A 26,247-nucleotide genomic window follows, 5' to 3' on the forward strand; every position below is an offset into this window, starting at 1 on the left:
GAATCGGTTGTAATTTTATCATTGGTCATTGGTTGTAATCTGTTTGATCCAACTGATCATCTTACACTATACAGTCAGTAGACCTTGTCATTAAAACGAATTGAGGGGAAGGATTAATTGGTCCGCTAACTTACGTTAGCTGGAGCAATTGCTATTGAGTTGTACTACCACCGGTATACCTTCATTGCTAACTCCAGAATTTAAATATTGGCATATATTGAGTTTTGGAAATGAACTCTTCAGGTTATGGTTGGTGAGAGGGAGGTTGGTGTAGTGGCCTTACACCTCCCCACTGAGTCCTTAACACCTACTCTGGATGAGACCCGGTTACGGGGTGTGAATCCAGTACCTACCAGCCTTAAAGCCGATAGTTCCACCACACCACTGAAACCGGATGTCTGTACATGTACGTCATTTCAGGGCCCGTGCTTATAAAACTTAGTCTAGGCTTGGGCTGTCAACTGTTACAATGAAGTTAGCCAACTCGACAGCTGCGTTGTCATTTCACAAACTCCCGACTTACGACGGGTGCACTCAGATTAACAACTAATGGGTTATACGACGAGAATCGAGTTGTAAGAGTACTCAGACTAGCAACTAATGGGTTATACGACGAAAATCGAGTTGTAAGAGCGCTCAGATTAACAACTAATGGGTTATACGACGAGAATCGAGTTGTAAGAGCGCTCAGATTAACAACTAATGGGTTATACGACGAGAATCGAGTTGTAAGAGCGCTCAGATTAACAACTAATGGGTTATACGACGAGAATCGAGTTGTAAGAGCGCTCAGATTAACAACTAATGGGTTATACGACGAGAATCGAGTTGTAAGAGCGCTCAGATTAACAACTAATGGGTTATACGACGAGAATCGAGTTGTAAGAGCGCTCAGACTAGCAACTGGACAGTCATAGAAGTCGTGACGGCAGAAAGTTGGCCAACTTCGTGCTGGCAGTTGGTAGTCTAGCATAAGTCTAGACCTGGGCTCTATGACGTCATATACATACCATTTGTATGGCATTTTCATGACGTTATAGTCTCAGACTCATTTTAGTCTTGAGTTATAAATGATTATAAGCACAGGGCCTTGACATTACAATTTTAAGATGTATTTTCTAGTTAATTATCTAGGGATTGATCGGTGGTTATTTATGCCAAATAATAATCTAAAAAATAATAATCATGAAACTTGCACCTGGTAGAATGTTACCTCTTTGATGTAAGAAGATACAGGTTTTTTCACTTACTTTCCCTTTGATTTATATTACAATTGTGTTTTTATTTGTGTTTCAGAAGAACAAAGTTGTGTTTGAAATAAAAAATCTGTATTTGAAAACGACATCTTTCAGAAGGTATGTTATTTATTGTTAAAGTTCTGGGGGGTTTTCCAACATTTGTATTCATAATTATTTCCCAAAGACAACTTCTATAGGCCAAGAAATTCACAACTTCCATATGTTAGGCCAAGAAATTCACAACTTCCATATGATAGGCCAAGAAATTCACAACTTCCATATGTGACCCGCTCTGGCGAAATCAGTCGCATGTCGCAGTTGTCGATTTTGCGTAATGAGGCAATTAGTGAAAAAATACACTACCTTGTGAAAATTGCGATTTTGACAGAAAACAGTACCTACATGTTTAAGGTATCATTTCAAACTACCCTCGTTTAATTTAATAATGTCTAAATACTTTTTATTACAATTTTTAGTTGGGGTTATTATTCAGAGAGTCCGAGTTAGGCTGTTCTTTGTTCATTTTTACCACTTTGAATTGCGGTAACCGTTTGGTGAATAGCTTCATATTTAGTATCAAATTGTGCCAAAATAATTCCTCTACACCATCCTTTCAGTGACGTGTGGGTATGACTTAGCTGTAAGCCAATAGGAATTGAAAATTGACCATACACAAACCAGTTTGTTACTAGGCAGACATCTTAGCTAAGTGATATACGCCTTTTGATTGGTCACTGACAAGGTCACTGCGGCTTTCTGGGTAATCGAAGCATTCAAGCTTACAGTGGTTTGTCGAAGGAAAACACAAAGGAAGAAAAAAAAAGATGGCTGCGCCTACGGTTTTTGGTCGAAGAGCAATTTTTAAGTGTGAATTTATGTACCATTCCAATCAGTTATTTTACTTTGTGATGGTCTTAAAGGTAGGGTCAACTCAAACAAGAGCCTTATGTGTTGGAAAGATGCATACCCGGACCACCAACACATACTGACACTTTAACAAATGAAAAACGCGTATTTCTATAGACATTACCTGTCCTCAAACAAGTGCACCTCCCCCCCACGCAAGTGGTCTGGTCCGAACATCCCAACAGCCAATGGGATGGCCTAAATTCTTCTACTGCATACTGCTCTCTAGTTCCGGTCACATGACTGTAACTTCCTTCTTTTTCTCTTCGCTAAAGGGTCTGGACGTCCTTTTGCTTGGCTCTGTTTGGAGTCAACTTTTATAAGACCTTTGGTTTTGTATTAGTGTTTGGGTGAAATGTTTTTCACCTTCGTTTTCATTAGCTTTCGTATGTTCTTTTCGCGTATTTCACTTGACTTCCAAGCGTTTAATTACATGAAATGTTGTTTATATTGCCGGTTGTCGTGTCGGACGCCATTTGCAAAATGGCGTCTGTGTTGACTGGCTTTGTGTTTGGGTGAAATGTTTTTCACCTTAATTTTCGTTAGCTTTCGTTAGCTTTCATATGTCTTTCGCGTATTTCGCTTGACTTGCCAAGTGTTAATTACATGAAATGTTGTTATATCGCCGGTTGTCGTGTCGGACGCCATTTGCAAAATGGCGTCTTTATTTACCGGCTTTGTATTTGTGTTATGGTTGGTTTTTCTTTCTTTTCACAGATTGAAAAATTACTATTATCATATCTGATAATGTTCAGGCGACTAGTTCGAGCGTGTTACGCTGGAAGAAGTTAGCCGGCGGCGACCCAGGTTGTCGTGTTCGTGTGGCCTCACTTCTAGATGCGACCTTTGTGCGGGCTTGTCTGATGTCGAGTTCGCGGCTTACCTGAAGGTGGTGTCAGCGAGGACCAAGAAGGTGGAATCTTCGAGGACCAAGAAGGTGGAATCTTCGCCTTCGATTGCTGACTCCGTGGCGGAAGAGTTACGTTCAATTCTACCGACCATGCTGGAAGAAACAATGGCGTCAATGGCGACCTTACCTAAATCGGCGAGTTCGGGGTCAGGTCCGGTTCCAGTCCCCTCTTCAGGGGGTGCGGCTTCTTCAGCTCCACCGTTACTTAAGACTTCGGATGACAGGCCTGCGGTCTCTACGCAGCCCTCTAAGAAGCCGGCTCATTCAGATAGACGCTCCACGGATTCCAAGGCTCACCGATCTTCGGCGGGGAAGTCCCCTTCGGCGCATCGGAGCCGGGACCGTAGCCGTTCCACATGACCTGTATGGCTCCCTACGGGTTCCATAGATCGTCAGCGCCAACCTTCAGTTGATGTGGCTTCCAAGGCCTCCGAGGGCTAGACGGGACCATCCACGGTCCGGTTTAACCAGCGGCTTCCATTACGGTACATCGATTGGCCTGTGCTCGAGTTCTACGAGACTTTGGTGATGAAGCGCCTGCGGCATCTGTCATTGAAGAGCCCGACTCTACGGACCATATGACTATGAGGGATTGCTTGGCGGCTGTCTACGACATGTTGCCGTCCTTGCCACATCCAACGACGATGTGGTCATCCGTTCCTTGGTATCCACACGGGACCGCCCACGGTCCGGTTCTCCGGTATCTCCATCGGGCCATGACCAGAGCGACTGGCCTGTTCACGGGTGCTACGTGACTTTCTGATGATGTATCGGTTCATGCGGTGCTGGAAGATCTGGATGCGGCGGACCACTTGTCACTGAGGGATTGTCTGGCTGTCATATCTGATATGCTACCGCCGCTGGCCCATCCACCGGTTTCAGCCAAGAAGGGTCCGGGTTCGATGATCGCCACGGAGGTTCCACCGGCAGATATCGGCATTCGATCGTTGGCTGCCACAGGCCCCCGTCGGTTTACACGGCTACCAGTAACTGGCCCGTGCGTATCGTTGTTCCAGCAAGCAGACGGAGCCCTGTAACGAATTGGAAAATTGCGTCATCGGCTCACCGTTCGGTACCGTCGTCCCGTGATCGATCGAAGTGGTGCAGTGTCCAGGGTTCCACCGGCTCCTGCCGGTCCGTGTACATCGTACCGTCCACACCAGTCGGCAGCTGATTCGGCGTTCAGGGTTACACCGGCTCCTGACGGGGACCGTCCACGGTCCGTGTTTCCGATGCAGCCAGTACATTGGATCGAAGTGCCTGTGCCAGGTTACTGACCGATTTTCCAGATGATGCGTCGGCACCTTCCGTTATAGAAGATCCGGACGCAGTGACCCACATGGCTGTGACTGTTTGTCTCGCTGCGGTGTATATGCTTTCGTCACTTCACAGTCCACTCGCACCATTCTAGAAGGTTTCCGTTTGAGGACTGATCCGATGTCGGTTTACTTGAGTAGACTTCGTTTGTGCCGTTCCCCATTCGTCACAACGAACGTATCCCGTCTTCAACCTATCCTTCAACTGTGTGACGCCGGCCTTGGATGACGCTGTTTCCGGCGGGACCAGACGTCTTCCTAGAACTTACAGATTGGCACGTCCTGTCGATGGCTTCAGTTCAGCGTACATGTTGTACATGGCGACCATAACTCCTCATGTGCAGGATGCCAGAGGATATGCCTTGTTCTAGCCGTCGACTTTGATGTTGGTCTACCTTATATCTTCCGTGACGTCGATGTGCACTACGATTGCACACTATCGTCAACCGACTTGCCTGAAGCGATCCATTCTTGACTTTCAGCACAAGCCGGTAATCTTGGCAGACCTGTGGTCTACATACGGCTCTTTGCCGTGAAGGGGTCGACGTTACAAGCGTTCCGGGTTGGTGACGAAGAAAGTCTACTGGTCCGGTCACTTGTGTTGAGATCCCGTGCACCGATATTCTCTTGTTCGAGGAAGGTTCAGCGACATTCGGCAGATCGTTCTCTATATCCGGTGGCGATGCAAGACAGTCGCTACTTCCGCTGGTTCCGGAAGTTATCCAGTTGCCATCACGTGGTACGGGGGTTTTACCGTCACCGTTTTCCTATGGTTCATTGCGGCTTATCAACTCACTGACGTTTACTGTTGTTACCGCCAGAGTTCGTGACCGATGCTGTCTAGATGGTCTCTGCTGCTGTTTCGCACCGGGTGGTGTGACGGCCGTGGATTTTAGCCGGTTGCTGTTTTGCGTTGCTTCACTTCCAGGTATATCGGGCATGTAGCGTAGCGAGTTGCTACGCTGTCTTGGCTCTTGCCTGTATCACGGGGTCGCTGTTTCCGATGTCTTGATTCCTGAATCACTCTATTACTGTTTCATGAAGTATCATTGCAAGAGTAATTTTGACGTCGGCGCAACATTTTATGCTTAGAGGTCGCGGTATCCAGTTTGTTTCTGAATCCATGCATTCAGTACAATAACGCAGATTTGCTGATCCGGTTACCAGTCGCCTTGCAGTCCAGTCCCTGTTGGTGGCTGTGGTTTCCAGATGAAGCCGATCTACACATCAACCTGTTGGAGATGTTGTCAGTTACGTCATCTTTCATTGGCGAGAGATGCTGTCAGGCGCCTCTCTCATGGTAGCCACAGACAGTACTACCGCGGTGGCTTATATCAACCGTCAGGGCGGAACCCACTCCAGCAGTCTGCTGCAGTTGACTTATCGTCTCTACAAGCTGGTTGACGAGATTCCGTTGCAACTTCGGGCTCGCCATATTCCAGGGGTTTCCAATGTACTAGTCGACACACTGTCTCGGCCGTCGTCTCCACAGCCGACGGAATGGATGCTCCATCCCGAAGCGTTTCGATGGGTGTGCGACAGACTTTGGACACCAAACATCGATCTCTTCGCCACACGATTCAACCATCAGCTGAGGGTTTACGTGTCTCCGGTGCTGGATCCCGAAGCTCTGGATCTCGACGCCTTGGCCATCAGCTGGGAACAGATGGACGCGTACGCTTTTCCTCCACGAATCCTCCTTCCAAGGGTGCTTCAGAGGTTTCAGCTGTACCATTGTCGCCTGTTACTCATTGCTCCAATGTGGCCATCCAGGATGTGGTATCCAGATCTAATACGTCTTGCCGATCCACATCCTTTACCGCTGCCAGACTGGGATCATCTGTTGCTGCATCCCACGTCAAGACTATACCATCCACGTCCGCAGTTGTTCCAACTGCACGCGTGGACTTTATCGCCAAGAGTTTGAGAAAGAAAGGTTTTTCTTCACAGTCTACGGCGGCCATTTTGAAAGCGCACAGATCATCTACTACTAACGTCAGATGGCTTTGCTTTCACCGAGGGTGTTTCCGGCAAAACCTCAAACCTCAGACGATCCAGATACTTCGTCTTGCTGGGTTTTTTTGGCTGTATCTGCGGACCACTTTACGATTAAAGGGGTCTACCATCGCTGGGTACGTTTCGGTCATCGCTACTGTTCGTGATGTCGCTACTGGAACGAAGTTATCGGGTATTCCTGAGATCCATAAGATGATCAAAGGGTTTCGCCTTGATGATCAAGTACACCGGTTTCGGCCACCAAGATGGGACCTGAATCTGGTGTTACGAGCGTTATCGACCGCACCTTATGAGCCGATCGAATCCTCTTCCCTGCAAGACTTGATGCGGAAGACGGTGTTTTTACTCGGTTTTGCCACGGCTGCCCGTGTCTCAGAACTCCATGCTCTTGATGTAGACTTGGTACGTTTTCACCAAGATCGGCGTGCAGTCAACTTGGGGTTACTCATGAACTTTGTTGCAAAGAATCAGTTACCAGACCAAGCGCCTCGTTCGTATGTTGTGCAGGCCCTCTCCTCTATCGTTGGTCCGGCGGACGTTGAGGACTTGGCGTTGTGCCCTGTCAGAGCCCTGCACCAGTACATCGAGAGGACCAGATCTTTTCGACAACATCGCAAAAGACTTTTCCTTTCCTGTAACCAGAGTCGGTTGAGGGACCTTACCAAGAACACGGTGGCCACCTGGATCCGGTCTTCTATCCTGACCGCCTATCAGAAGGAGGGTTTACCTGCTCCGTCTGCTTCTAATCCGCATGAACTCCGTGCCTTGGCTGCCACGATGTCCCTGCACTGCAACACACCCATTCAGCACATTATCACTGGTTGGTTCTGGGCTACGGACTCCATCTTCGCCAACTATTATCTGAGGGATGTCACCACAGAAGACGTTGAGGGGTTCCATCATCTGGGTCCGGTTGTTGCTGCACAGACTCTGTTGAATACAAGCCGTCCTCGTCGCCGTTGATGTCTGTCTGATTCTGGGCTGCATACCGAGATGTCCATCGAATAGACAGATGAGGATTGCTTAGACTTTTGTTCTTTTGCACAGTTCACGTACTGGTGCCGGAACTTTTGTCTCGATAACCTTTACCCTGCACTGCATGTGGTTATTGGTTGTCGTTATTGAACTAACAGATCTTTGGTGTACTAGACAGAAAACACTCGGGGGTCTTGTTTTGTTCAATGTTCTGACGGATGCACCTCATTAGGTTGTCGCTTGTTATTGAAAAACTATAACACTTCAATACGTGAGGGTTACCTAACACCTGCATCCCTGGTGGCTACGTCTTCCCACCCTGTCAGAACCAGCATGAGATGTGGCTTCCGCCTCCTGGTCCATGTGTTCTAGGAGCCGTACCTGCCACTGCTGACGGATGCCACCATTCTGGTTGTTGTTACTAACATCACCTGCATTGGTCTGTGACGGGCATCCCTAGGATGAGGGCTTACCAAGGTTGGCCTTATTCTTCCACTAGTCAGCCTCTTTCCGGTTGGGGAGTTATCACAAGCATCTACGGATCTCGGCACCCACCACCATCTGTTGAATGCTGCACTTGTTTGAGGACAGGTAATGTCTATAGAAATGGAGAAAACTTGAGTGTTTTCTCTTTTATAGATACATTACCTGTCCTCAAGATTCATCCCGCCCGGGCCTCCCCGCTTCCTGTTCTCCGTGCGATGCGCTCAGGGAAAAAGAAGGAAGTTACAGTCATGTGACCGGAACTAGAGAGCAGTATGCAGTAGAAGAATTTAGGCCATCCCATTGGCTGTTGGGATGTTCGGACCAGACCACTTGCGTGGGGGGGAGGTGCACTTGTTTGAGGACAGGTAATGTATCTATAAAAGAGAAAACACTCAAGTTTTCTCCAATTTTAGAGTTAATAAAAAAACATGATTATTCCTGCTAACTGGGGGCAGCCATTTTGTTTTGTTTTTGTGACGTCCGGTGGGATAGCTTGGGGCGAAGTGACGTCAGCTCCTGACCATCTCCTGTATGTACAGTGTAAACAAAAGCAGTAATTTTCGACAAGGCGCTTCTCTTTGATCAACCTGACTTGTAAAACAGCATAAATGACGTAATAATATAAATAAACTATTTAACTAAATAGTATTTTTCTCTGTTTAATAATCCAAAGGAAAAATGTACACTATTAGACCTATTGATATGCTACGTTGGAGCAAAAACGACAACCCACGATATACAAGTGATAATTTTCTTTTCGTAATTGGTCAGTTCTGTGGTTTTAGATGGAAAAGTCTACTTAATCAATAGTTTTACAGAACTATTTACAGTAATAAACCATGTCCATTACAGTTTTAGGGGCGACAGGTAATATTCCACAATACCGGTATGTATTTTTGTGTCTAGACAGCATCAATTAATTGGCTCGTCTGGTTACCAATCAAGTACACACCTGTCAATCAGGAATCACAAGTAGAAGCAACTAACAGCATAGACCAATTAACTAAGAAAACACTCCGTGTAATATTTCAGTACGTAGGTTAATGCATGGGCAAAACATTGTTAATTGTTTCGACTTGTTGTGTAGCCACTTTGACAATGGTATTTTATTTTGTATTGAAAAATAATATATTATATAGTGCTGGATATACTTATTGCTGGCTTACTGGGATGTGTATTATTACAGAACACTGCAATGTATGACTATTTATCATCCCGCAAAAACCAGGTAGATTGTGTTTCTCTAGTTCTAAGGCTCATTCCTGACGTTACACGTTAAGTATTATGTAACCACCAGCTCTCCAGAGGGCGTACTCACTGAGATGGTACAAAATGGCTGCGCCGTTATATATAATAGCCATCACATTTAACCATTTTATTAATTAACTATACGATTATACGTGTTGATATTAAGCAATAATGTGCATTATATATCGTTGAATATACATACCAGGCCAAATGCCTTAATTGTCCTCTCCTTTAAAGTGAGTAAAAAAGATGCTTCAGCTTTCAGTGAGCTGAACAATCTATATTTAAGTGGAGCCAATTTGGTTAATATAAGTGGACAAATGTAATTTTCCGATTATTCCTGGGATGTGGACGATCACGATGACGGGGACGGAATTCGAAACCAAAATTTGTTCCTGGCTGACCCAGGATGTGACTTTAGGAAAATGGCGTTATTTCAAGTAAAAAAAAAACAAGATCGAAAAAATAAAGGAAATAATAACCGACAAAAAATCACTCAACCTTCCATGGATTATCTCTGGAAAGTGGAATCGGAATGTTAAAACCATCTAAAAGTTATAATAATAATAGTTTCACTCTGTATATTGTGTTTGACTTATTATTTTAGAAATTTACTATCTACTGGATTTTACTGCTTAATTTATAATTTGGAGCTTATGTAGCTCATGAATTTGCAAAATGATTTTCACAACAAAAAAATATATATATACTGTGTATTAAATTATTTAATTTTATCGTATTTAACCACCCTTAACCTACAAAACCTTTTTATTCATATAGTTTATGATTTAAACTTAATGTGTTCAAAATTTGAGAGCTGTACCTTTATTTTAAGTATATTGTTGCTATGGTGTTTTGATACCAGTGACCAAAATCCAGGACCTTATTTTCGGCAGCCATTATCTCAAAATAATGATCTCACATATCACCCAACATTTTTTGCTCAAACTCTGTCAAAAATCTATATATTTTAATAATTTTTGCACCACATTGAAGCCGAGACTCTACAGGTTAAGAATATGCGTAAAAGTCAAATTTAATTTTTTGCGACATGTGACTGAATTCACCAGGGTGGGTCACATACGTTAGGCCAGGAACTTCACAACTTCCATATGTTAGGCCAGGAACTTCACAAATTCCATATGTTAGGCCAGGAACTTCACAACTTCCATATGTTAGGCCAGGAACTTCACAACTTCCGTATGTTAGGCCAAAAATGTTTGAGTTACCCATCATAACTGTCAGTTTGTCTAAAGTGTTTGGGTCATAGGATTGAATCCCCGTTAGTGAAACCATGGTGGGGTTTTCCCATCCCAACCAGTGCCTCATGACTAGTGTGTCAAAGGCTGTGGTATGTGTTGCGTTACCTGTGATAATAAAAGAATCCTTTCTACTAATGGAAAAATTAACCTCAGAAGACTACGAGTCACAATTACCATATGATTGGTATCTAATGGCTGATGACTAATTAATCTGTGTGCTCTAGTGGTGTTGGTTAACAACACAAACTTTTAACGTTTCAACTGTCACTCTGTGTGTGATATATTGTGTTGGTTTTCAGCTGCTGTTTCTACAATCATGGGGAATACGTGTTGACAGGCGCGGGTAATGGCGACATCAAGGTATTGCTTTAATTAACATCACGGATGTTCCACGAATGATCATGGGGGTGGGTGGAGGTGATGGCTGTATCAAGGTATTGCTTTACTAATTTAACATCAGGGATGTTCTACAAATGACGTGGGGTGGGTGGAGGTGATGGTTGTATCAATGTACTATACTCATATCAGGGATATTAATCTACAAATGATCACACGGCTGGGTGGAGGTGACGGTTGTATCAATGTACTATACTCATATCAGGGATGTTAATCTACAAATGATCACAGGGGTGGGTGGAGGTGATGGTTGTATCAATGTACTATACTCATATCAGGGATGTTAATCTACAAATGATCACAGGGGTGGGTGGAGGTGATGGTTGTATCAATGTACTATACTCATCAGGGATGTTCTACAAATGATCATAGGGGTGGGTGGAGGTGATGGTTGTATCAATGTACTATACTCATCAGGGATGTTCTACAAATGATCACAAGGGTGGGTGGAGGTGATGGTTGTATCAATGTACTATACTCATCAGGGATGTTCTACAAATGATCGTGTGGGTGGGTGAAGGTGATATTTGTATAAAGGTATTGCTTTACTACACTCAGGAATGTTCTACAAATGATCAAGGGGTGGGTGGAGTGATTTTTGTATAAAGGTAGTTCTTTACTACACTCAGGAATGTTCTACAAATGATCAAGGGGTGGGTTGAAGTGATGTTTGTATATATATATGGGTATTGCTTTACTACTCAGGAATGTTCTACAAAATTAATGATCAGGGGTGGGTGGAGGTGATGTTTGTATAAGTATTGCTTTACTGACATCAGAAATGTTCTACAAATGATCAAGGGGTGGGTGGAGGTGATGTTTGTATAAATTTATTGCTTTACTAAAATCAGGGATGTTCTACAAATTATAGTGGGGGTGGGTGGAGTTAATGTTTGTAAGGTATTGCTTTACTTGAATCAGGGATGTACTACAAATGATCAGGGGTGGATGGGGGTGATGTTTATATTAAGGTATTGCTTTACCAACCTCAGGGTGTTCTAAAAATGATCATATGCTGGATGTTTCAAACCCACTGACATATACCAACTCTTTTAACATTGAAAACAGAGACATGAAAAGGCCAACTCTTTAAACTATGTGATGTCATTTTGTATATTAGGTTTAAAGTCATGACGGTGTCTTATTTACATTGTAGTGTCAGTCACTGGTTTGTAAATTAAATCATGAAATAACATTATGCTAATATATGTTATGTATATGTATTTATATTTGGAGCAAATGTGAAAAATATTTTGCCTGTTATGAGTGATCACTGGGGTGTAATAATATGTTTTATGTTACCAGGTGTGGAATCCTGAATTGTTAACACTTGTTTATGAATTTCGAGGTCACAGCAATGGTATAACAGGTATTCTCAACAAATTAAAACTTTGTAGCAATAATCTCTTTTAGCACACCCACTCATGTAATAATCTCTATAGCACATCCACTCGTGTAATAATCTCTATAGCACATCCACTCATGTAATAATCTCTATAGCACACCCACTCATGTAATAATCTCTTTTAGCACACCTACTCATGTAATAATCTCTATACCACACCCACCCATGTACTAATCTCTATAGCACACCCACTCATGTAATAATCTCTAGCACATCCACTCATGTAATAATCTCTATAGCACACTCACTCACGTAATAATCTCTATAGCACACCCACTCATGTAATATTCTCTATAGCACACACACTCATGTAATAATCTTTAGCACATACTCATGTAATAATCTCTAATAGCACATCCACTCATGTAATAATCTCTATAGCACACCCACTCACGTAATATTCTCTATAGCACACACACTCGTGTAATAATCTTTAGCACATACTCATGTAATAATCTATTTAGCACACATTCATGTGATCATTTTGGTAGCACACACTTGTGTGATAATCTAAAGCACACACATTCATGTATTAATCTATATAGCATACACTCTTGTAATAATCTCTATAGCACACAGTCATGTAGTAATCTTGATAGCATACACTTGTGTAATAATCTCTATAGCATACCCACTCATGTAATAATCATTAGCACACTCATGTAATAATCTTGATAGCACACACTCATGTAATAATCTCTATAGCACACACACATGTAATAATCTTGATAGCACACATTTGTGTTATAATCTCTACAGCATTCGCACTCAAGTAATAATCTATAGCACACATCCATGTAATGCTTTTAATAGCACACACTAGTGTAATAATCTATATAGCACACACTCATTTAACAATCTCTATAGCACACACTTGTGTAATAATCTCAGTAGCATACCCACTCATGTAGTTATCATTAGCACACACTCATGTAGTAATCTTGATAGCACACATTCATGTAATAATCTCTATAGCACACACACTCATGTAATAATCTCTATAGCACACACTCATGTAATAATCTTGATAGTACACACTTGTGTTATAATCTTTATAGCACTTACATTCATGTCATAATCTATAGCACACACTCATGTAATAATTTTAATAGCACACACTCATGTAATAATCTCTATAGCACACACACGTTATAATCTCTATAGCACTCACATTCGTGTAATAATCTATAGCACACACTCATGTAATAATCTCTATAGCACACACACGTTATAATCTCTATAGCACTCACATTCGTGTAATAATCTATAGCACACACTCATGTAATAATTTTGATAGGACACACTTGTGTAATAATCTATAACACACACTTGTGTAATAATCTTGATAGCACACACTCGTAATCTCTATAGTGCACACACTCGTGTAACAATCTTGATAGCACACACACTCATGTAATAATCTCTATAACACTCTCATGTAATAATCTTGATAGCACACACTCATGTAATCTCTGTAGCACACTCATGTAATCTCTGTAGCACACTCGTGTAATCTCTATAGCAAGCATTCATGTAATAATAGCATGAATACCCATGTAATAATCTCTATATAGCACACACACACTCATATGTTATAATGTGTTTTATTTTCTCAGCACTTCATTGTCATTATAAAGAACCTCTTGCTTTCTCAAGTTCACTAGATGGGTCGATTCAGATTTGGCGATTGGACAACTTTCAAAGAGTGTGTATCAATTTACAAAGAAACCGTCAGTTGTTTTGACACCAACTTTAATAGCCCCTTTTATAGATGTTAACTAGTTAGTGTCAAACACTTCAGTCCTTGCAATTCTTGTAATTGCAGCTAGTATACATGGCCTCTATAGTTCCAGTTTGACTTAAAGGGACATACCCTAGTTTCAACCCGTGAAAATTAACACTAAGTTTAGTTGATCTACAAAAGTGTAACACATTTGGATAAAGTTACAATTGAGGGAAACGTGAGTCTGTGACTTTGAAATGGTGAAATACCCTCTAAAAATAGACTAAAACTCGATTCCATAACTGTTACGTCTTAGACGCACGTGCATTTTTTTAAAATATGAGAACGCATTTTGTGATATTAAAAACACCGGGATGACCAAAAACACTTCGAATGTATGGAAATGGATAATCTAAACTATAAAATCTAAGTAAAGTATTATTTCAGTTATCAAAAACGGCTCCAATAGTAAAAAACATGTCTTAGTGTTTAAAAACTAGGGTATGTGCCTTTAAATATCAATGTAGACAAAAACTAATGGTATTTTATTTTATAGTGACGCTGTGTGTAACAGATCATGAATGTAATTCCCAAACGTTATATAGGGCCGAATTTGCAAAGCCTGGTTTAGACTTACACGCGTGTAAAAACATATATTTACTATGCTTAAAAACACACGGTTAAGGAAAAAAGGCTTCGTAAGTTCGGCCCATGATCTTTATGTTTTTAATAGATTAATCTTTTAATATGTAAACCTATAAATTTGTACTGTATTGTTTGATTCTTTTACATTTATTCAATATTATTTGTATTTTGTTGAATTATGCACATATAGTTATCGGAAAGGAAAAGAAAGAAATGTTTTATTTAATGACGCACTCAACACGTTTTATTTACGGTTATATGGCATCAGACATATGGTTAAGGACCACACAGATATTGAGAGAGGAAACCCGCTGTCGCCACTTCATGGGCTACTCTTTTCGATTAGCAGCAAGGGATCTTTTATGTGCACTATCCCACAGACAGGCTAGTACATACCACAGCCTTTGATATGCCAGTCATGGTGCACTAGCCGGAATGAGAAATAGTCCAATGGGTCCACCTATGGGGATCAATCCTAGACTGACCGCACATCGGGCAAGCGCTGTACCACTGGGCTACGTCCTGCCCCTATATAATTATTGGCTTTTCAATTATTTTTAACTTTTGGATTTTATAATTGATCTGCTATATTTTGTCAGATGTATATTCTTACGTTATTTGTTAGTCCCTTATTTGTCTAACCAGCGGGGACTACAGGTTTTGTATCCATATGTCCGTTCATGTCTGTATGTCTGTCCATCTGTCACACATTTCTGTCTGTGGGAAAATGCATATAAAAGATCCCTTGCTGCATTAGAAAAAATGTAGCAGGTTTCCACTGTTGACTACGTGTCAGAATTACCAAATGTTTTGACATCCAACAGCTGATGATTAATTAACCAATGCTCTAGTGCTGTTGTTAAACAAAACAATCTTCTTCTTCTGTCACACATTTAGTTTCCCAGACTTTTTTTTTTTGTAATGGCTCAAACTATTGAGCTGACATTTCTTGTTTTGCTTTATCATATACATGTACTTGTATTAGTTTTCAACTAACATAGAACATTCTGCTTTGTTCTCTGCAATTACAATTGTTTCTGGTAACATATTAAAGGTTTGTGGAACATCTTATGATGAAATTTGCTAGGGTTTTTTGAGGGGTTTTTTGTATGCAATTAACCGATGTTTGTCTTCATAAAGCTATTCAAATATGCGACATAATTTGTATTGGTTTAATGCTAAATGGTTCTGTGCAGCCAAATAATATGCAAATAACTGATTTATGCTATAAACCGATATGCAATAAAGTGGATTCGACTGTACATGCATGTAGTTACAGATTAATTTTGACATTCATGGCAATTTACCCATTTTTTTGTCAGAGTTATGACCCTTTAACTTAGGAGATACGGAAATATGTTGGGCCCTGTAGGACATGCATTGCTTTAGCAATATATTATCAGAATTTGTGTCAAATAAATGTAGTTTAAAAACTGCTGATGTGTCATTAAACAAACATTCCTTTTCTTTCCTCATTTACACTCTCGACCATGTGTCAAAATAACCATAGGTTAGACTCTAAATAGGCATAGTTTAATTAAAATGTGCTGATGTGTCGTTAAAACCTATTCCTTTCCTGGGGCGGGAAGTAGCCCAGTGGTACAGCGCTCGCTCGCTGTGTGGTCGGTCTGGGATCGATCCCCGTCGATGGGCCCATTGGGCTATTTCTCGTTCCAGCCAGTGCACCACGACTGGTATATCAAAGACCGTGGTATGTACAAACCTGTCGGATGGTGCATATAAAAGATCCCTTGTTGCTAATCAAAAAGAGTAACCTATGAAGTGGCGACAGCGTGTTTCCTCTCTCATTGTCTGTGTGGTCCTTAACCATATGTTTGATGCCATATAACCGTAAATAAAATGTGTTGAGTGCATCGTTAAATAAAACATTTCTTTTTTTATTCCTTTCCATTCCAATATCTATTGTAGTTCATGAAACTGAAAATTGGAAACTCAGTGTTGTCGATGTCGCTCTCCCGTGACGAAATAGTGTGTCAAACCAACTATGAAATCAAGTTTTACCACTTGGACTACGTACGTTTTAACCCTCTATCAGTTCACCACTTTATATACTTCGCCACATGGCTTATGACACTTTTTAACACTTTCCCTGTTTACCATTTTATACTTTACCACTTGGACTGTGTAAGTTTTTAACCACTTCACTTTACCACAGTTCAGTTCATGTAATTATTAACACTTTCTTTGTTTACCATTAGTACTTTACCACTTCGAATATATATCAGTTTTTAAACCTTTTTTTTCCATTTATTTCTTTACTAGCTCTACCACTTAACGTAGCATATGTAAGTTTTTAACCCCTTGTCTGTTTACCACTTGACTTACATGGACCTCAGTTTTTAATCCTTTTTCTGTTTATACAATTGTACTTTACCACGTTTCTTAATTATATCGGTTTTTAATCCTTTATCTGTTTACCATTTTAAACCTAATTCAATACCTCTATTCCAGGCTTTACGGTATATATATATATAATGCCAAGAACATTTTCTTTTAGTTCTACAAGATTTTCGCGGACATTGAGGCCATGGTTGTGAGGTTGGACTTTTATCAGGGTAAAGATGGGAAACCAAATCGAATATTTTGTGCTTTGGAGGTAGGTTGGTTTAATTAAAGGGACTTAACTGGTCCTAAGAATAACAATATATACTGTATTTCTGGTGGAAACCTGTTCAGTGAAACCTCTCTTAAACAGGACAGACAAGGGACCAAGTAAATAATCCAGTATTAAGGGGTATCCGGTTTAAGAGAAATTCTGTACTAATATTTAAAAAGGGAAGTAACAACATCTGGTTTTAAAGTAATTCTGGTTTACAGAATGTCTGGTTTTGAGAGATGTCCAGTTTATGGAAGGTCTGTTTCTTTTCAACATCACCTGTCCTCAAACAAGGGTGCACACACACACACACACACACACCCCTATGGCTAGTAGTCTGGTCTGAACATCCCAACAGCCAATGAGATAGCCTAAATTCTTCTACTGCATGCTCCCTCTAGTATCGGTCAACATTACAACATTATAGGTACAGCTTCAATAAATTGGCAGGGCAGAACACATTCCAGCAGCCTGCTCCGGTGCACCTAATGCCTGGTTGATTTGGTAGAGGCTATCCCGCTGCTCCTCAGAGTCATCATTTCCAGGGGTGTCCCATGTTCTGGCTGACATGTTGTCCTGACAATCCACTCCACAAGCCACTGAGTGGATGCTCAACCCAGAAGCCTTCCAAGGGGATGTATGCCACAAGCTTTAGAGACCACACTTCGACCTGTTCGCGACACACTTCCAGAGTCATCTGCGGTTGTAAGTCTCACCAGTTCTAGTTCCGGAAGCTCTCGATCTTAACGCACTGGCCTTCAGTTGGGTCAGTCTGGCTGCTTATGTGTTCCCTCCACCAGTACTGCTCCCACGAGTACTCCAGCTGGTTCAAGAATTTTGTTGTTGACTGCTCCTTATCGCTCCCATGTGGCCAGGCGACCTCTGGTATCTCGAACTCATACATTTCAGATTCTCTACCACTACCAGATTGGGTTCACTTGCTGTATCCCATGTCAAGACAGCACCATCTCTTTCCATGTTGTTAAACTACATGCATGGACTTTATTTCCGAGAGTTTGAAGTACAACAGTTTCACTTCTATGACCACGGTGGCGATACTGAAAGTGCTATGGGCATCCACTGCTGCTGCATAGAATGTCCGGTGGTTGTGCTTTCACCGATGGTGCATCGGGCAACACCTGAAACCTCAGACTATTTGTGTAGAGAAGTTTGCAGACTTCTTGCTGTATCTCCAGTCACCGTTAAAACTTGAGGCCTCCACCATAGCCGACGGTTCATAACTCGGCCAATGGTACCAAGCTGGCAGTGCTGCCTGAGCTTCACACAATGAACATGGGTTTCAAACATGCCAACCAGCTCCAACATTTTCGTCCTTCAAAATGGAACCTGATCCTTGATCTGAGGGCATTGTTCAAAGTGCCTTACGAGTCCATAGCTGAGGCGTCCTTAGAGGTTTTGACAAGGAAGACAGTGTTCTTGCTGGGCTTCGCTACAGCTGCGAGAGAGTCAGAGATCCATGCTCTGGAGATGGACATGGTGCGGGTCAAGTCCAGTATCCTGATCAAGCCCTGCATACTTACTGTCCAAGCACACTTTTCCATTGTGGGTTTCCACGATGTCGAGGACTTGTCATTATGTCCTGTTCAAGCCTTCAAGCACTACACTGAGAGAATGAGGTCTTTCCGACACCGGCGAAAGTGACTGTTCTTCTCATGCAATCGGAGCCACTCGAATGACCTCACTCAGCACATGGTGTCTACCTGGATTCGGTCTACAATCCTGTGCTCTTCCCATGTTGAGGGATTACCTTCACTGTCGGCAGCTAACACACCTGACCTATGTGTACTTGCTGCCATGATGTCGCTGCACTGCAACACACCTGTTACCAGTATTGTTTTCAGTATCTGAACAGGGTGTTTTTGGGGCCACTGCCTCAATCTTTGTCAACTACTATCTGCGAGATGTATCCCAACAAAGATGTTGAGGTCCAGTTTTGAGATAGTTCTTGTTTACAGAAGGTCCAGTTTTGAGATAGTTCTGGTTTACAGAAGGTCCCATTTTGAGTTAGTTCTGGTTTACAGAAGGTCCCATTTTGAGATAGTTCTGGTTTACAGAAGGTCCAGTTTTGAGATAGTTCTGGTTTACAGAAGGTCCAGTTTTGAGATAGTTCTGGTTTACAGAAGGTCCAGTTTTGAGATAGTTCTGGTTTACAGAAGGTCCAGTTTTGAGATAGTTCTGGTTTACAGAAGGTCCCATTTTGAGATAGTTCTGGTTTACAGAAGGTCCAGTTTTGATATAGTTCTGGTTTACAGAAGGTCCAGTTTTGAGATAGTTCTGGTTTGCAGAAGGTCCAGTTTTGAGATAGTTCTGGTTTACAGAAGGTCCAGTTTTGAGATAGTTCTGGTTTACAGAAGGTCCAGTTTTGAGATTGGTCCGGTTTACAGAAGGTCCAGTTTTGATATATACTAAAACGCAAAAGAAACGCAGGTTCTCATTAAATTGGATATAAAATATTAAAAAAACAAAACGAAATGAAGATTTCAACATTTATTTTGGAGCTACACCAATTCGGCACACATTGGTGTTGGAAATTTTTGATTGAATTCCTTTTTGGCTATTGTTTCATGTCATAAAGTAGGGTGGGGGTCCATGTTAAAAATGTGAAAGAGACGACCTGTAGCATTGTCAAAGTCAGTATCGCGTGTGACCACCCTGGGCATTCAAACAGGCAGTGCAACGTCTCCTCATTGAGTTGACAAGCCGTTGAAAGAATGCCTGAGGGAGTGAGTTCCATTCATGGACCAATGCTGCCTCCAGCGCCTGCATATTCTGAGGTTGTCCGCGAGCCTGAAGGCGACGTCCGATTTCATCCCAGACGTGTTCGATAGGCGCCATGTCCGGTGATAAGGCTGGCCACCCCCCCCGGCAACGTTGGGATGTTGTGCTGAGCCAGCAACGCCTGTGTTGCCCTGGCAGTGTGCGGCCTGGCATTGTCTTGCTGCAGCAAGCGCACACGTGGGTGAGCGGCAAAGAAGGGAACGACGTGATTGTTGATGACGTCATTTTGGTACACGGCGGCATTAAACGCGTTGTCTGAACACATGAAGTTGTGTTCTGTGGTTGAATGAGAACCCACCCCACACCATCACACTACCCCCGCCCCATCGGTCGGCCTGCAGAACGCAGCAGTCGGAGTAACGTTCATGTCGACGTCGCCATACTCGGATTCGGCCATCAGCGTTGGAAACATTGTAACGGCTCTCATCAGTAAACAGAACTTGTTGCCACGTCGCCATCTTTGATGTTGTTGCGCCCACTGTTGACGTTGTTGGCGGTGCCGAGGGGTCAATATTGGTCCCACATAAGGACGGCGGTTACGGAGTCCTGCTGCCCTCAGACGGCGTCGGACGGTATCGGCCGGTATCGGCGGACACTGGACCACGTGGACCACGCACCTGGTGAGCGGTGTTAGCTGCTGGCAGCATCCGATTCCTAAGGTGGGTCACCCGGATGTACCGGTCTAGGGCTGCGGTTGTCACCCTCGGGCGGCCGGTGCGTGGTCGATCGTTCACAGATCCAGTGATTTGGTGACGTTGAGAAAGGCGTGCGATTGTCGAAACATGACATCCCAATTGTCTGGCTACAGCAGTACGGGTCTGTCCGGCTTGCAACATCCCGATGGCCATCCCTCGCTGGAGTTGCGTCAGTCGCGGCATTTTTAAAATGTGATTCTGTTGTCTGTCACTACTCAAATTGAATTTATGCGATTAAATCCAGGTGTGTAGGCTTTATAAGCATTTCAATGAGTGTGTTTGCACTGGATTCATGATACGGATGATCCAGCACGTGCAAACAACGTGTTTTGAGAATTCGTGACGTCACACAGGTAATGAAATTGACACGCAGGTGGGACTGCGGTGTGGGTGTGTGCCATGTCCTTTAACACAGTTGAGGTTCAATTCCACCAAAGATACTGCTTTACAAAGTGCAATTCTTTCGCATTTTCAGGACCTGCGTTTCTTTTGCGTTTTAGTATAGTTCTGGTTTACAGAAGGTCCAGTTTTGATATAGTTCTGGTTTACAGAAGGTCCAGTTTTGATATAGTTCTGGTTTACAGAAGGTCCAGTTTTGATATAGTTCTGGTTTACAGAAGGTCCAGTTTTGAGATAGTTCTGGTTTACAGAAGGTCCAGTTTTGAGATAGTTCTGGTTTACAAAAGGTCCAGTTTTGATATAGTTCTGGTTTACAGAAGGTCCAGTTTTGAGATAGTTCCGGGATACAGAAGATCTTGTTTTGAGATAGTTCTGGTTACAGAAGATCTTGTTTTGAGGGATTTCATGTAGTATCTTGATTACAAAATTCTTATATTTATGTTCAAGCACACTGTCCTGGCAACACACCTCAGCTCTCTGTGCTGACTGTCCTGGGCCCGTATTTTCGAAGCAACATGGCTGTTAACAAAAGTAAAATGTTGTGACTGAAATTTCAAGGTACAGGGCATTACCCTGGTTGGGGGTTTAGATGGCGGATGTCAGTGCCATGATTATAACACCATTCAAAATGGTAGTGTTTTACATGACAATTGTAGTCCACTTTAAACATGTATTTCTCCCAACCCAAACCCTGTTTTTTATTTTTTTATTTGACAAAAACATTAAGTTGATGGGTCCTGCAGTGAACCTATATTAATAAAAATAGTCCTATTAGGCTGACATTTGCTGGGGTGTTCTTTCACAAGCTACGGACATTTTTTTAAAGTTTGCATTATTACTTGATATTATTTATTTAGGCTTGACCGTCAGCTAATGGACGGCAAATCAAATATTCAAATACATTTACATCGGGTCGCCGTAGTCTTATTGCAAATTCATTATGGTCGTTAAAAATTGGAGTAAAAGCCAATGTCTGATACTGCATTACGCTAACGTTGAATAGTCCTTTGTTGATCTCTGTGTCCGTTTAACAATACGTAACGCAAAATCTTGCAGTTTTAATACCCCTCTCGCTCGTGTAACGTTTTGTGACCATGTCATATTTTACTTTGGGGTCTTTAGTAATACATATATGTTAAAATAAAACGGCAATGACTAGTTGCATACTTTATTAATTAACATTACGTTGCACAATAACACACACACACACACCCCCCCCCCAAATTACGTTTTGTCACACATCCCATAATTCCTACTCTCCTTAGTGCACGTTGAGTAGTTCTCGAATTACCCCATTATTCAATCGTAATTAATAAAGAAGTAACATACCGCTGGTCGGTAAATGTAAATTTTTCACCGGATCAATTTTATTAAGTCTCAATACGCAATCTAATAATCTCCCAGCAGAACTATTACATTGTAACAGTGTTCAAACTCGCACATGCTGTTCGTCACATGGTGTGACATCGGGTACGGCCATTACTTCAAAGGGAGTGAGTAGCACATTTAAATTAGGGGGTTTTTTTCACTTAATTTACAACTACTGTAGTAACGGGTTTGTTTAGGGGGGTTTAATTACAAAAACCGTACCAAACATGATTATTTATTTTTTTTTTAAATAATAATAATAAAATATCTGAGAAAAAAAAGTACGAAACATATGTACACACCTTTTTACAAAATAAGATTGTCTGCTTAAAATAGCACAGCAAATGGTAGTGCAGGATGCACATTAAGTCAATACTTTTACTTTCTACATCCGTAAATAGCGGATTGGATAGATAGATAGCAATTTAACGTGTCCATATACCACTAGGGTTGGACGTGTTGCGATAGATCCCAAATATGTGTTAACGCAAATGGATGGATTAAAACAAAAAGTTATATTCTTCTACCAAAAATATATTATATCAGACAATGTAGGCATTATTACTAAAAACTACGATACAACAGACGGTATCAAAACAGGATACACCTAATTTGCATATCCAGGTCAGAGTTGTTCGTCACGTGTTCATAATCGATCGGAAAACCAAAACGAAACTTTTTCGATGTCATTTTAAAAAAAATATACAATTAGCTAAATTTGTAAAAAAAATTATGAGTTCAAGTGTCCACGATAAGAGCAACTTTGGGAATCTTTATTGGGAAACTGTTGGGTTGAAGGGTTTAATTGGGGAAAAGTTTGATATTGGATTGGGAATTTACGTTAGGGGAATGGGGCCGTTCACCGGCCCCAAAATGTATAATAGTTTATACCCTGGGATAGGTCCCTAAAGGGGGTCAGTGGGGCAAAGAAAACGTCCGACGCGACGGTTGCGATCGGGTTGACATTACGGAAACCGAAAATAATTTCCACAATTTCTCTGACGACGGAAATCCGTCTCACGACGGACAGTTAACAGCCATGAAGCAATCTTAGCCCACGAAATCGTAAAATCATCGTAAGCTATGACGTCACTATGGCATGTGTTGTAGTGACGTCACACCCTACGATGGTTTTACGATTTCGTAGGGCTAAGATGGCTTCGAAAATATGGGCCCAGGACAGTGGGTTAGTGGTTACTAAGAGTAAAGTCAGTGTAGTGTCTTACAATGAGTTGATAATGTCACTCTGGGTGGGAGCCTGTCCTGGGATACGAACCCATGCAGTACCAACCAGCCTTAAGTCTGATGGCTTAACCACAACATCACAGAGGCCGCACACCTACCCATTGAGTTACTAAACTTGCTCTGAATGGGAACCAGTACCGGAATGCAAACCCAGTACCTACCAGCCTTAAGTTCGATGGCATAACCACTACACCACTGAGGCTGGTTAATTTGAGTCTATAGACTCTAAAGGTTTTAAAAGTATTGGCTCTGAAGCTCAAGACAAGCTTGGTGTGAATATATGGTGCATGCCAGAAATTTGACAACACAACGTTTTCATGATATACCGGTACTTTCAGAAATTCATCTTGCTGAATTGTCAGTATGTTTTATACTTAAATCGTGTTCACTGGCCACGAACATAAGAATTGACATGTCTCCCAACAGAGTTAGTAATTTTGGGTTTGAGGAGTACGGAATAAATTAGCAAGTGTTTATACTTTCCAAAATTAAATTGATAGAACCATACATTCAGACGTGTATGCAGACCTCGAAACCCAATTCTGCTAAAGCAAATTTTCTTTCTTTTTTTAAATATATTTTCCAGAGGAGCATGATTAATCAATCCCTTCTATAACCTTCGCTCTCCACAGCCTAAATCCTTCCTTGCATAAATTCTTGCACAAACGTCTGACATTTGAAGAAATAATCCATTCATTTCATGTGGTTAACTTATCAGTCATCTTTTATAGATTTTCCAGTATAAACACACACCCCTCCAAAAAAAAAAAACCATCCGCTTCATTACTAAAGGACTTTCATTTTATTTCATAATAGTTTTGTGCACACAGTTTTTCAGTTAAATGATTTTTATTCAATTCCAGGATGGCAGTTTTCGTTTGCTGTCAGTGATAACCGGCGAATCTCTCGTCTCCTTCTATCCGATGACTTTCATTCAGGTAAGGGATGGGACCTAGCCCAGTGGTAAAGCGCTCGTTTCATGCGCAGTTGGTTTGAGATCGATCCCCGTCGGTGGACCCATTGAGCTATTTCTCATTCCAGTCAGTACACCATGACTGGTATATCAAAGGCTGTGGTATGTGCTATCCCGTCTTTGGGATGGTGGATATCAAAGATCCCTTGCTACTGTGAAAATTACCATATGTAAGACATCCAATAGCCGATGATTAATAAATCAATGTGCTCTAGTGGGGTCAGTAAACAAAACAAACTTTAACAAACAATTTAAAACAAAAAATAATATTTATTAATGAAAATTAACGACTAACATATAAACAGTTATTTCACTGATCTGGGTCCCGTTCCATGAAGCGATCTTAGCCCTAAGATCAACTTAACTGCATAGGGTAGCTATACATTTAAGGTAATCTTAGGGCTAAGATCGCTTTGTGGAACGGGGCCCTGATATCAAGAAAATAGCTGAAACGATCTCTTATGTTTTTGAAGCCATTCCGAAAGTAAGTAAAATGTTTTATTTAACGATGCACTCAACACATTTTATTTACGGTTATATGGTGTCAGACATTTGGTTAAGGATCACAGAGATATTGAGAGAAGAAACCCACTGTCGCCACTTCATGGGCTATTTTCGATTAGCAGCAAGGCATCTTTTATATGCACCGCAGCCATCCCACAGACAGGATAGTACATTATACCACGGCCTTTGTTACATCAGTTGTGGAGCACTGGCTAGAACGAGATCCCCGAATGTAATGCTAAATTGTGATTCATGCAGTTATGAACTTTTTTCTTTTGTTAAGTCTTAATCATGATATTATATTTTCACTGTAACTAAAATACGGTGAAAATATGACTTTTCACTGAATATAACTTTTATGGTTTCTGTATAGATCTATATATTTCATTGACATGTATATATAATAAATGTTTATATATTGTGTCTGACAGTGCATGTCCATGGTTAAATTGTTGTTTAAATTTCTAAAAAGTTCTTTTCGATTTGTCAGAGGTTCACGGAATTCTGCTACAACATCAAAGATGAACTTATTTATGCTGTTCTTCCTGATGGATCAGGTGAGTAGTTTTTATACAGACCAGACAGACAGACAGACACAGGGATTTACCTTGTTTTTCTGAAATGGGGGTCCCTTGGACTCACCTCTTTCTTTTCTGAAAACAAAGGGTCCCAAAACCACACAAACGACAGAGAGCTGCAGACAACAAATCACGTGTATACTATATGTTTCATTAAAGTAAATTCAACAAGCTGTGTCGTTGTTTTTCCTTTCGGGAAATCAATGTCGGTATTCATTGTTTATTCTTTCAAAATAAACATTTCACTTTGATCTGTATAATTATTTGAACCATTTCCTGCAAGCTAAATGACACTCACAATACCATGCGTTGTTTATGAATCGTGCTACTTGTTTGTTAATGCAAATCAGAACATTTAACCAGTTTGTTTTATTCGCCCGGGAATTTCCGATTGTGTTTGGCCTGTTGACGAGAAGTTCCGAATGATCGCAAATCCTCGATCTCTTTCCGGAAATTACCAACTTTACCCGATTAAGCACAGCAAAGGATAAAGACGCAGTGTTCCCAGAGATTAAAACTTTTTGTTTTCGATATGGGGAATCC

The 26,247-nt window shown here is 41.6% G+C and overlaps 1 protein-coding gene across 1 annotated transcript in view; it reads left to right on the top strand.

The window, feature by feature from the left end:
- LOC121387307 (WD repeat-containing protein 87-like) overlaps positions 1 to 26,247 on the top strand; it is a 69,773-nt gene that overhangs the window by 16,996 nt on the left and 26,530 nt on the right. Inside the window, exons 9-16 of the mRNA XM_041518328.1 lie at positions 1,297 to 1,355; positions 10,657 to 10,717; positions 12,059 to 12,122; positions 13,775 to 13,863; positions 16,456 to 16,560; positions 17,045 to 17,143; positions 24,513 to 24,587; positions 25,617 to 25,683. Coding sequence (XP_041374262.1) covers positions 1,297 to 1,355; positions 10,657 to 10,717; positions 12,059 to 12,122; positions 13,775 to 13,863; positions 16,456 to 16,560; positions 17,045 to 17,143; positions 24,513 to 24,587; positions 25,617 to 25,683 — 619 coding nt within the window. The remainder of the gene's footprint in view (positions 1 to 1,296; positions 1,356 to 10,656; positions 10,718 to 12,058; positions 12,123 to 13,774; positions 13,864 to 16,455; positions 16,561 to 17,044; positions 17,144 to 24,512; positions 24,588 to 25,616; positions 25,684 to 26,247) is intronic.

This window comes from Gigantopelta aegis, chromosome 13 (assembly GCF_016097555.1).
Source record: "Gigantopelta aegis isolate Gae_Host chromosome 13, Gae_host_genome, whole genome shotgun sequence".
NCBI classification, from domain to species: domain Eukaryota; kingdom Metazoa; phylum Mollusca; class Gastropoda; order Neomphalida; family Peltospiridae; genus Gigantopelta; species Gigantopelta aegis.